The sequence below is a fragment of the Scyliorhinus torazame genome, chromosome 7 (assembly GCF_047496885.1).
Source record: "Scyliorhinus torazame isolate Kashiwa2021f chromosome 7, sScyTor2.1, whole genome shotgun sequence".
Taxonomy (NCBI): Eukaryota; Metazoa; Chordata; class Chondrichthyes; order Carcharhiniformes; family Scyliorhinidae; genus Scyliorhinus; species Scyliorhinus torazame.
The window spans coordinates 111,323,460-111,336,510 of record NC_092713.1 but is presented as its reverse complement, the minus strand read 5'-3'; the positions used below and the strand labels follow the sequence as shown (position 1 = coordinate 111,336,510).

At 44.1% G+C, this 13,051-nt stretch overlaps 1 protein-coding gene across 5 annotated transcripts in view; it reads left to right on the top strand.

Annotated features, from left to right (window-relative positions):
* Positions 1–13,051, top strand: part of swt1 (SWT1 RNA endoribonuclease homolog) — a 276,175-nt gene that overhangs the window by 250,937 nt on the left and 12,187 nt on the right. The window contains exon 19 of one of the 5 annotated variants that reach the window (XM_072511259.1): positions 11,989–12,144. The exons of 3 other annotated variants lie outside the window; for them this stretch is intronic. In XM_072511259.1, coding sequence (XP_072367360.1) covers positions 11,989–11,992 — 4 coding nt within the window. In that variant the 3' untranslated portion in view covers positions 11,993–12,144. Of the gene's footprint in view, positions 1–2,727; positions 3,303–11,988; positions 12,145–13,051 lie in introns of those variants that run through there. One more of the 5 variants, XM_072511256.1, reaches the window with a different exon arrangement.

Genomic DNA, 13,051 nt, shown 5'->3' with positions numbered 1-13,051 from the left:
TATCGCTACCCTCCTGGCTCTCGTCCCATAGCAGTAAAGGTAGGTCTGACCCGCCCAACCCTTCCTCGGTCCCTCTCCCTCGGGTGTACCTCTTGGAGGAAAACTATGTCAGCTTTCATATTTCTCAGGTGGGCAAAGACTTTGGATCTTTTCACTTGTCTGCTAAGTCGGCGCGGTGGCACAGCACAGTGGTTAGCACTGCTGCCTCACAGCTCCAGGACCCGGGTTCAATTCCTGCCTCGGGTCACTGTCTGTGTGGAGTTTGCACTTTCTCCCCATGTCTGCGTGGGTTTCCTCCGGGTGCTCCGGATTCCTCCCACAGTCCAAAGATGTGTGGGTTAGGTGGTTTGGCCATGCTAAATTTCCCCTTAGAGTCCAAAACGTTAGGTGGGGTTACTGGGTTATGGGGATAGGGTGGAGGCGTGAGCTTAAGTAAGGTGCTCTTTCCATGGGCCAGTGCTGACTCGTTGGGCCGAATAGCCTCCTTCTGCACTGTAATTCTATGATTCTACGAGGCCCCTGACATTCCAGGTGACTATCCTGGTGGGTTTTTTTTGAATCCCCCTCCTGCGAGATCAACCATGCTTAACTTGCAGATGCGCCCCTGCACTCTGGGGATCCCTTTTTTGTGGACCATACAAAATGGCCGCGGTCACCGTTCTCATCACAAGGCCCCGCGGGCCCCTGCGCTTCGGAGTTTCCCTTTGTTTGGGGACCCTCCAAAGTGGCTTTTTATGGTGCCTTTGTGTTCCAAGTCACCACATGAGGCCTATTGTAGCCAGCCTAATGCCCATACTGCCCTTGTCCCTATGATTCTTTCCCACCTTTTGTCTCTCCCCTCCCATCCTGTTACTGCCCCCCCTTGCTCCCCAGCCGTTTACTCCTCTAACTGTCGTCTCTCTCTCTCCCCCCCCCCCCCCCCACCCTGTTGCCAGGCGATTTCTCCCCTGTGGGAGACGTGCCGCGACCCCCCCCCCTCTGACTCGTACCCCCTGGCGCTAGCTTTCCCGCTAGTGTGGTGGCCCCATCCTGGGATCGGCTGTGTATCTACCCTTTACCCACTATCTATTTTCCTCACCCCCTCTAGTGCTCCGCTGCCCTCATCGCTTCCTTCTTACTCTTTAGTTCGTGTATTCTCAGCGAGGCAATGCAGTCCGCACAAAGTGTTTCTCAGGCTGATTAAAGTCCTTTCGGGTGATCCTGTTCACCGCTGTGTCTGCTGCTGTTTTCTCAGCCCATTCTCCAGGACAAATTTGCCCGTGTCTGTAAGGGCTGTGAAGAAAAGCTCCTTGTCCTGGAGCCGAGTAACAGCCTCCCAGAACAGGCGCCGGAATGTGGCAACTAGGGGCTTTTCACAGTAACTTCATTTGAAGCCTACTTGTGACAATAAGCGATTTTCATTTTTCATTTCAGTACAGCATCCCAAATTTGACTTGGCGTTTGTACACTGCAACCGTCGCACTGTTGAACTCTGCCCGGCACTTGGCCAGGTCTGCCCCAATTACTTGGTAAATCTGGTGTCCTTCCCAGTTACAGGTCCTTGTCTGCCTGGCCCAGCGCAAGATTCTTTCCTGGTCTTGGTACAGGTGCATTTTGGCGATTATCACCCTTGGCTGCTCTCTAGCCCTGGGTTTTGGCTGGAGCAACCTGTGGGCTCTGTCTATTTTTGGCGGGTTGGAGAAGCTGTCCCTTCCCACAAGGTTTTCCAGCATCTGGGCCACATAGTCTGTGGTGTCTGTGCCTTCTATCACTTCCGGCAGCCCCACTATTCTTAAGTTTTGGTTCTCCTGGTTCCCTGATTTCCCTTTCAGACTTCCCTGCGTCACGACCAGCCTCGCCATTTCCATCTCCAGGACAGCGATCCGGTTGCTCTGGTCCTTTTCTAATTCTTTTATGGTGTTCCCCTGGGCCTCCAGTTGCCTCTCTGCTTTGTCTAGGACCACCTGCATCGTTGCCATAGCCTCCATGACCGCCACCCTGACTGCAGCCTGGATATTTGTCTTTGTCTCTTCCCTGTGATCTCTTAATTCCCTGGAAAGGAACATCTTCCATCCACCCTCTGGTCAGGGGGGAGCCCCTTATGCGGCTTGCAGATCCTTCTCGCTCTGGTGTGGTCGGCGCTTCGTTACCTCCTGCGTCTGCCATGTTGACCGCATATTTCTCCTCTCCTTACAGCCTCTGGAGTTACTGTTCTTCGGCATCCTCTCTTGTAGTATTACAATAATACTAGGGTATAATACTACTTTTTTTTTCACCTGTTTTAACAGGCTATTTTGGGAAGAAGCGCCTATTTTTGGGGTTTGTAGGAGGAGAGCCACCTGATGTGCAACTTCTCAGCACATCCCCGTCACCGGAAGTCACGTTTCACATTTATTTATGAGAGATTCTGTGCTGTGGTACTGTGGCAAATAGTCAAATAGAGTTTAGGTTTGGAATGCCAAGACTCATTGGAAACATTCAACGAGCAAAGATCAGATTTTGCTCTTAGTAGAATAAGCTGGATTCAAACTCGGGTCGGAGAGGTGAAAGTACAGCATGCTAATTCCATTACAGGCATTATATTATAAACTAGAATTAAAGAACTATCTTGTACTGTAAAACAACACTTCTGTTGTTCTGAATAAAATTGCATTTTTGCAGTTCTTAATTTGGTATAGAACTCTGCTGTTATGAAATTGGCTGCTGTACAGAACAGCACAGATCTCATGTCTCTATTAATTATCATAGAATAGAATCCCTTGTGTGCAGAAGAAGAACACTCAGCCCATCGAGTCGGAACTGATCTAACCTGCACATCCCTGGACAATCGGGGACATTTTATTATCGCCGATCCACCTAACCTGCACATTTTTGGTCTGTGGGAGGAAACAAGCACCCAGAGGAAACCCACGCAGACACAGGGAGAACAAACAAACTCCACACAGTCACCCAAGGCCGTGATTGAACCTGGGTCCCTGGTGCTGTGATGCAGCAGTGCTAGCACTGTGCTGCCATGCTGCCCCAAAGTACTTCCAAAATACATCACTTAATAAGGAACACTATGCATATTGCAACATGTTATTTTCATGGCATGCAGCCAGCCTCGAAGTTTAAAAGGATAATTGAGGCTCAGATCCTATCGAGGTTTAAAGAGCATCAAAATAAACCAGCAAGAAGGAGGGATGATCCTTGTTCTCTCCAGCATCTCAATTTCAGGTGATTGTGAGACAGAACATTCCTGCTAAGTTCTAGCTATATTTGAGCTTCACCTGCAACAAGCACCTGGAGCACTCATTACAAATAGGCAGCAACTGTAGGTGACAGTGCATTCATAGTTTAGTCTGAGTTTGTTCATTTATCGATTGCTGAAAGACATTAATATTCTGACTCAACTGTTATTTAACATTTTCTATTTTTACTTTGAGCACAGACGTTAACTTCTACCTATGTTTTCACATTGCGTGAATTGCATTTATGTCTAACTATACACATAGTTTGGTTTCTTAGAGTTTCAGTATTATTTGATCAAACGTAATGAGAAAATAAATAAAAACTTATTATTTTCATCGCACCTACTCATGATCTGAGGATATGCTGAATCTGTCATTAATCAACTAATTGTTTTTGAAATGCAATCATTGTTGTGATGTAGACACACTTGGCAGTCAGCCTGTATCAGAAACCACAAACAATAAGAGATGAATGGCCAGTTAATTCGTTTTTGGTGATGGTGGTTGAAAAAAATACTTGCATTTATAATGCACTTTTCATAACCTTCGGATGTCTCAAAGCGCACTACAGGCTATGAAGTACCTTTTGAAGTGTAGTCACTGTTGTAATGTAGAATTGATGCTTATTGGACCGATCATTGACTTTTTCGATCGGTGATAAATAGACACCCATCACCAAGACATCACAAGGCCCAAAGGTCCACGAGGAAGGAGATCAATGTCTCAGCCCTAAAACAGCCCACCTGAACAAAGGAATTCCAAGTGTAGCTCAGAACAAATCTGGAAAATCTTCACACACCTAACTCAATTCCAGAACAGTGGGACCAAGTAAAGTCAGTTGTACTAAATGCCTGTGCCCAAACCATTGGGTTTGAATGTCATCATATCCAGGACTTGTTAATCAGAAACGATGCTGAAATGTGTGACTAGTCATCGTAACCTGGCGCAGAACAACCCGTGCTCTCAAGTCAAGAATGCAACATTCCAACAACTCAACCGCCAAAGACACATCTTGCAGGTAAAGGACAAGTAGTGGGAAGAGAGAGCCTGAGAGATAATAATCTTTATTGTCACCAGTATGCTTACATTAACACTGCAATGAAGTTACTGTGAAAATCCCCTAGTCACCACATTCCGGTGCCTGTTCGGGTACAAGGAGGGAGAATTCAGAATGTCCAGATGACCTAACAGTACATCTTTCAGGGCTTGTGGGAGGAAACCGGAGCCCCGGAGGAAACCCACGTAGACACTGAGTACGCGCAGCATCCGTACAGACAGTAACCCAAGCCGGGAATCGAACCTGAGACCCTGGAGCTGTGAAGCAACAGTGCTATCGTGAGATCCAGCAATATGCTTACTCTCTTGACATGGAAAGCTTTTTTAGAGCCACTAGGAATATCTACAGACATGTAGATATAAATGAACATAATCCAGAACTGGGCCAAGCAAAGCTGTGTGATAGCTTCCATACTAATTACAATATACCTGACAAAATGACTGTTCACCTCATCAAAGATCAACTGCCCTCTGATGTCAATATTAAATATCATCTAGATGGAAAATCTCTTTAACCTCAATTACCTCCATGCCATAACTAAACTGACCACCTAGACATACATGATCTGCACTCTGCAGGTGACTGCAATGCCATTGCCCACTCTACACCAGATTTATAAGTCACACTTGATCTTTTCAAGGGAGAAATGTTGGCAACAACACAAGAGAACTTTCAGCTCATCTTCCAATAATGCCGTGGGATCTTTTGCAATTTCCTAAGCAATCAGAACAGGAATGATCTTCAGTTTTAATGCCTCATTCAAAAAGCAGCACCTCCAATGGCACAGTATCACATTGTTTGTGTACCACAAGTACTATTTAGACCATAAGACATAGGAGCGGAAGTAAGGCCATTCGGCCCATCGAGTCCACTCCACCATTCAATTATGGCTGATTTCAACTCCATTTACCCACTCTCTCCATAGCCCTTAATTCCTCGAGAAATCAAGAATTTATCAACTTCTGTCTTAAAGACACTCAACGTCCCGGCCTCCACCACCCTCTGTGGCAATGAATTCCACAGACCCACCACTCTCTGGCTGAAGAAATTTCTCCTCCTCTCTGTTCTAAAGTGACTCCCTTTTATTCTAAGGCTGTGCCCCCGGGTCCTAGTCTCCCCTGCTAATGGAAACAACTTCCCTACGTCCACCCTATCTAAGCCATTCATTATCTTGTAAGTTTCTATTAGATCTCCCCTCAACCTCCTAAACTCCAATGAATATAATCCCAGGATCCTCAGACGTTCATCGTATGTTAGGCCTACCATTCCTGGGATCATCCGTGTGAATCTCCACTGGACCCGCTCCAGTGCCATTATGTCCTTCCTGAGGTGTGGGGCCCAAAATTGCTCACAGTATTCTAAATGGGGCCTAACTAATGCTTTATAAAGCTTCAGAAGTACATCCCTGCTTTTATATTCCAAGCTTCTTGAGATAAATGACAACATTGCATTTGCTTTCTTAATTACGGACTCAACCTGCAAGTTTACCTTTAGAGAATCCTGGACTAGGACTCCCAAGTCCCTTTGCACTTCAGCATTATGAATTTTGTCACCGTTTAGAAAATAGTCCATGCCTCTATTCTTTTTTCCAAAGTGCAAGACCTCGCACTTGCCCACGTTGAATTTCATCAGCCATTTCTTGGACCACTCTCCTAAACTGCAGCCTCCCCACCTCCTCCATACTACCTGCCCCTCCACCTATCTTTGTATCATCGGCAAACTTAGCCAGAATGCCCCCAGTCCCATCATCTAGACCGTTAATATATAAAGAGAACAGCTGTGTATTTAACAACCGTATAGCTCAAAAGGTCTTCATTGAATCCCATAGCCTTTTATTTTTTTCTCCCTCATATTCTTATTTAGCTTCCCCTTAAATCCTTCTACTCCTTGTGGTAGCAGGTTCTGCATTCTACTGGCCAAGATTAAATGGACAAAATCCAGAACTGGGCCAAGCAATGCTGTGTGATAGCCTCCATACTGTTTTCAATCTACCTGATGGTAGCTGTTCACCGCATCAAAGATTAACTGCCCTCAGGATAAAGCAGTTTCTCCTAAATTCCCTGTCGGATTTTTTAGTAACTATCTGATATTGATGACCCTAGTTCTAGTCTCCCCTGCAAGTGAAAACATATTCTAAACATCTGCCCTATCAAACACTCAATCATGAAAATCTCTGGGTCACTGTCGCCACCCCCTAAGTTTTTTTCTAGAGTAAAGAACCCTACCATTTACAATTTGTAGTTCTAAGTCTCTCAGCTTTGGTACCATGCTAACAAATCTTTCTTGCACCTTCTCCAGTACCTCTACAGTTATGATAGAGACCAGAACTATGCACAGTATTCCTAAATGTAACCTGATCATGATACAAATGGAACCTGATATTTCTGGTTTTCAATTCTATTTCTCTAGAGCTGAACCCCAGTGTTCTGTTTTATTTTTTATGGCCTTATTAATCTGTGCACTATTTCTGATGATTAGTGTATTTTTAACTCCTCGCTTCCCAGACGCGATTTGGTGGTTTAGCAGGAATTTTTTACATGGGGATGCAGGTGAGATTGTGTGTGAACAGGGGTGGGTTAAATGACTAAAAAATTAAAGCATTTGGGAAGCCAGCTCAAATTTGCAGTCTTCCAGCTTTTACTCCAATAGGGCAAGTGTCAGACAGTCAGCCCATTTCCAGGAATAATAGCTGGGCATTTATGTTAATAAAGTTAGAATTCTTGGATGTAACCTGCTGTGACCAGCCAGGCTTGCTAGACCCCAAAAGATCACAAGAAATCTGCAGCGAGGCAAGGACAGTGTTAGCGAAAAGGCAAATGCCTTCACGGTGCTAGTGCACCAGGAGGAACAGAAATACTGTCTCCCGGTTCTGCAAGTCTGTGTCGTCGTTTCCCCCCCCCCCCAAATTTGGGGTTTGGGGACCAGACCTCACCACACCCTAGGAGCGAAATGAAAACAAAGTGCTGGAAAACCTCAGCAGGTATGGCAGAATCTGTCAAGAGAGAAACAGGTAACATTTCCAAGTACAATATGATTCTTTGGAACTGAATGGGATTGAACCCTCCTCCAAGGAGTGAACTCTTTATTCTTCTTACCAAAATGTGCTTCCTTATACAACCATTCTGCCAGGTTTTTCATGTCTCCTGTAGATTATTGCACACCTGCCTACCCAATTTATGTTGTGCTTGAAATTGTGCTTCTGATTCCCAAGTTTAAATTGTTTGTATATTTAAGTGTCAGCCTAGAATAGGCTTGGAACAGGGCTTAGGTCCACAATCATCTGGCTCAGTCAAGAGATACATTTCTGGTGAACTGAAACATGGTAAAAAGAGATGGATATGAATTACAGGTAGTAAGAAGCTTTATTTCACAGTGAGTGAATGTACAGTGGAACAGTAAAAACTAATTTTAAACTTAATTCCACTTCTTTCCCTGAAAACATGGAAGAAGAAAGCATGTGTTGTATCCTTTTCATTTTCTGTTTTTGGCTTTGCCTTTCTTTCAGGGCACTTCTAACTGCAACAGTTGCTTTTAATTTTTAACTTCCAGTAACCAAGTCTCCAGCTGTCTGCATATATAGCCCTTTGATGCCCAGCTAAAGGGTTTGTTGCAGCACATTTTTAAAAAATGAGAGCACCCAATTCTCCTTTTTTTTTCCAATTAAGGAGCTATTTAGCATGGGTGAAACTCGCGCAGACACGGGAGAATGTGCAAACTCCACACGGACAGTGACCCGGGCCGGGATCGAACTTGGGTCCTCAGCGCCATGAGGCAGCAGTGCTAGCCACTTTGCTGCCCCAAGATGTTTTTTTTAATGGAATTGAACATGGAGTTTGTGAACTAATCAGAAAGCCAGCCAGGAGCCAAACTGGGATACGTTGTAGCACTGAAGTCCTCTTTTCTCCCTTCAGGCATGAGTTTTAAAGAGGCTATTGTCATGTTGAATGGAGACCACCCTAGTAGATGAGCCTGGAATTCGACAACTGACCCTTGCCTATATTGTCTCATCTTAAAGCAGTTTGTTAAGCTGTAACATTGCACAAAGTGGCCTGCCTTGTTTTAATACACAGCGTCAATACTCACATCTTGCGGCTTCCCCACTCTCCACCCTTTTTTGAAACGTGCAGATTTATCTCTGAATATTTTCTATTTCAAAAACAAATCAAAACTCCTTAATTATGACACTTGGTTATTATATAGTTGTTCGTGCATTGTTCAATTGCCTTAAGATTATGTCTTAATAACTTAATAGACTTATTAGAGGAAGTAACAAGGAGGATTGGTGAGGGTGATGCAGTGAATATTGTCTACATGGATTTCAGTAAGCCATTTGAGGTCCCACATGGCAGACTGGTCAGAAAAGTGAGATTTCATGGGATACGGTGCAACGTGACAGATTGGATCCAAAATTGCACAATGACAGGAAAGAAAGGGTAATGGTCGATGGATGATTTTGCGAATGGAAAACTGTTTCCAGGAGTGTTCCACAGGGCTCACTGTTGAGGTCTTTGCTGTTTGTTGTATATATTAATGATTTAGGCTTGCATGTGGATTGCACATCTGGGAAATTTGCAGCTGACACAAAAATTGGGTGTGTAGTTGACTGCGAAGAGGATAGCTTATTTGCTTGAGTGGGCAGAGAAGTCGCAAATGGAATTCAATCCAGAAAACTGAGGTAATGCATTAGGAAGGGCAAACAAAGCATGGGGATACTCAATAAACAGGAAGATATTGAGAAGAGTTGAGGGAGGAAGTAAGAGATCTTGGAGTGCATGTCCACATTGAAGATGGTAGGACAGGTGAACACTGTGGTCAAGAAAGCATATGGAATGTTTTCCTTTATTGGGTGAGGTATGTAAAAGCAGGGATATAATGATGGAACTGTTTAAAACACTGGTTAAGCCACAGCTGGAATTCTGTGTACAGTCTGGTTATCACATTACAGTTAGGTCATAATTGCTCTGGAGAGGGTGCAGAGGAGATTTACAAGAATGTTATCAGGGCTTGAAAATTGCAGCTATGCAAAGAGATTGGATAAGCTAGGGTTGTTTTTCTTAGAACAGAGGAGGCTAAGGAGTGACCTAATTGAGGTATACAAAATTATTAGAGGCCTAGACAGACGAGACAGGAAATACTTTCTTCTTGCTGAGGGCTCAGTTACCAGGGGCAAAGGTTTAAGGTGATTGGTAGAAAGTTTAGAGGGGACTTGAGTGTCTGGAGTTCACAACCAAAGTTGGTGGTTGAGGCTGAAATGCTCAACTCATTTAAAGGTGATCTGGATCTGAAATGCTGTAACCTGCAAGGCTATGGACCAGGTGCTGGAAAATGAGTGACTAGCTTATTTTTTATATTTTTGGCCAGTGCGTACAATGGGCTGATGAATGGTCTCTTTCTGCACCATATGTGGTTCAAGAAAGCACCATCTTCTCAATGGCAATTAAGGATAGACAATAAATGCTGGCCTCAACAGTGAAACAAAAGATGGAGGATACAATGCTAGCAGCATTTCTGGGCCATTCGAAAATAGAGTCCAAATATCTATATGAAAGAAGGATTATAAACAAGAAGTATGAGGACAGAGACCCTTTTTGGAGTTGGGCAATTATGGGGAGGGTGAACTCCGGGAATAACCAGGGGTTGATCAAGAAGTGCTTCAGATGAGACTCTTAAGTATAATTGTGCATTGAATTGCCCAAAAATGAAAAGCCGGGTTTTTGAGACAACATGACATGGAAGGCAAGAAGGACGATACTGACCAATCAGAAGGAATCATATTGGTAACCAGAACATTCAGTCTGGTAATAAATATCTTAGTGGCAGATGCATCCAGTTACATAGTTTTAGATAGTGGGCATATGTCCAAGGTATGTGGAATCGACTGGATTACGTGGATTCTTTAATTAAAGAAGACTGATTGTAAAGTTAAAGAATATGACAGCTCTACTTGATTCGGGTTTGGTGGTGATAACATGATGAAATGACCAAAAAGAATAGTACTACTTTGTAAAATAGAAGAGGTAAATCTCTATCTGTACTGATGTGATATTAAATGAAGTACCTTTACTGTAAAGTAAGATTTGGAGATCAAATCTGTAGATTTGTTACTCGCACAGTCTTTATTGTATTTCTTTAAGGCCTATCATCTCCAGGCAGAACTTTAAAGAGGTATTAATGGCAGATGGAGATAGGGATTTCAAGGTGAAGAAGCAAATTGTTACCAAAGTATATTGACGATTTGCACATCCTTCCGGCCATAGGTTGAAGATTCTGTTAAAGCATACAGGGATACTGGGTGAGGAATATACAAGATAAGGATATTAGTGAAAAATGTAATAATTTTGTTAAATACAGTAGAAGGCCATCATGACCAGGAGTGAATCTTCCATTTGCGGGAGATTTTAATACAACCGTAGAGCTGAACCTCTAAAAGTACAATTTAAAGAAAAAAATTTCTTCTACATTATGTAGTCATTGTGACTAGATTTAATCTGTCAGAGGACTTCCGGTGACGGCATGCAGAAGAAAGTTGCACATAAGTAAGCTCCCGTCTTTTCTGCCTGGTTCCCGGGGGGATTTTGGTGTACAAACCAGGCCCATCTAATTGTGTAAGACACTGGTTGGCAAAAGTATGTCGAAAGTTACCAAAAGTGCTGCTGGAAAGAAGGGTACGAGTGGTAGTCGTTCAATGGAGCCAGAGAGAGTGGGAGGGAAAATGGCGGAGATGACCTTGGCGGATGTGGTCACTCTTTTCACACTGGAAACGCTGACTGGGGTAATGGTGCATGAATTCGGAAAAACAATTTGATAAGCATTTTGAAAGGCAAGGAAGAGAGGTGATGGAGAATCTCAAAAGGTTTATTGAGGAGGCATTTGGCCCGATACAGCAGCGCGGGTGAATGTTGGGTAGGTTATGGGTGGATGTTGGGACAGTCGCCTAACGATCGGATGCAGCTTTCTCACGGTGTCCCGATCGCGGGAGAAGCGCCCAATGGTCGATACCGACATTTAACTTGTGAATGGCAGCCACTACCTGCTTTTAAATGAGAATAAAATGAGGCTGTATGCAGCCGTCCCCCCATAACTGGCAGCAGTAGCAAGTCACACACCCTGTACGTACATGCTTTTGGCACCAAATCACGGAAGAGACCTTCTAGCTGCTAGCAAGCAAGGCAAGTAAACTGTAAAAGTGGCTTGTTTTGTTAGAAGAGACACATTAGGCAGTGTACCTATTGGCCAGGATCTCACATCTGAATCTACTGGAAAGAGCTGCTCAGAATCCATGGCAGGCCAAAGAAATACTAGTGTTAGCTCTGAACAGAGCTCCAGGGCCTCTGGTTAACAGCCTACAAAGAAGAAGCTTAACACGGGAGCAAAACAGTATAAAAATGATTTAATGAGGTATGGTTTTGCCAATTGTGCCTTTGCAAATAAGGATGCAAAGCCCATGTGTGTTATATGAAGGAAAGTACCGACAAATGAGAGGAGACTTTTCAGATTTTGAAAGAGGTGGGTGAAATGTTCCTTTTTGAGGTTAAGACCCCAGAGTCAAGTTATTAACTTACAACCGACTCCAAATGAAAAGACTAAGCTTTTATACCTGATCTCTGACAGCACGTTAAAAACATGGCAAAGGTCCATGGTACTGTCGGCATTCTAGAGTAGCAGCTCTGAGGAGTATCCAGTGCTGAGTAAAACGAGCATTTTGTGCTGTTGCCCTTCAAGGTGACCATCATGTGCGAGATTGGATTTCCTGGTCTCAGAAAAATCAAGACAGCACTAAGGAACCGGCTAAGCTCTGCAGCTGATGTGCGCATTGCCCTCTCCTCCTGTGAACCTGATTGGAGTGAGATCGCGAGGACCAAGCAAGCTCCCCTTCCTCATTAAAAGTAAGCGAACGTGCCATGGGTCACGAAGGTCAGCTGGCGTGGGTCCTGAAAGTCGCTGGTTGGCAAAAGTGAGTCCTGGGAGAAAAAGTTCAATAAACACTGATTTAGTGTAAGGGAACATCGTGGTTATGTACCTGACTGGCATCCCTGAGGTTCATGAGATGAATATCTGTGTTCAAATCTTGGTAGCTGGGAATCAAACTTGGGGGAAAAAAGCTATCAGTAATGGTAACCTTAACTCATGGAATGTCTTTCCACATCCAGTCATGAATGGTAGTGGACAATCAAATTACTAACTAGAGGAGGAGGCTCCACAAACATTCCCATCTTCAACGATGGGGGAACCCAACACATCGTGCAAGAGACTAGGCAGCCAACAGCAAGAAGTGCCGAGTCAGTGATCCAACTTGGCCTCCTACCGATGTCCCCAGCATCATAGATGCCAGTCTTCAGCCACTTAAATTCACTTTACATGATTTCCAGCAACAGCTGAAGATACTGCAAATGCTGTGGGCTCTTATCAAAATTTCAGCAATAGTACTGAAGATTTATGCTCCAGAACCTGCCTTATAAATTCATAAGATAGCAGAATTAGGACATTTGGCCCATCAAGTGCGCTCCACCATTTGATTATGGCTGATCTCATCCTGGCCTTAACTCCACTGTCCTTTCTCCGTAACCCTTCAACCCATTATCAATTAAATATCTGCCTTGTCCCTAGCCAAGCTGTTCTTTTACAGCTACAACACTGGCATCTACTCGGCAATGTGGAAAACTGTCCAGGTAAGTGCTGTACACAAAAAGCAGGACAAATCCAGCCCAGCCTATTACCACCCCATTAGCCTTATCTCCATCATGATGGAAAGCTTTAACTTGGCAACAGTCTGCTCACTGATGCT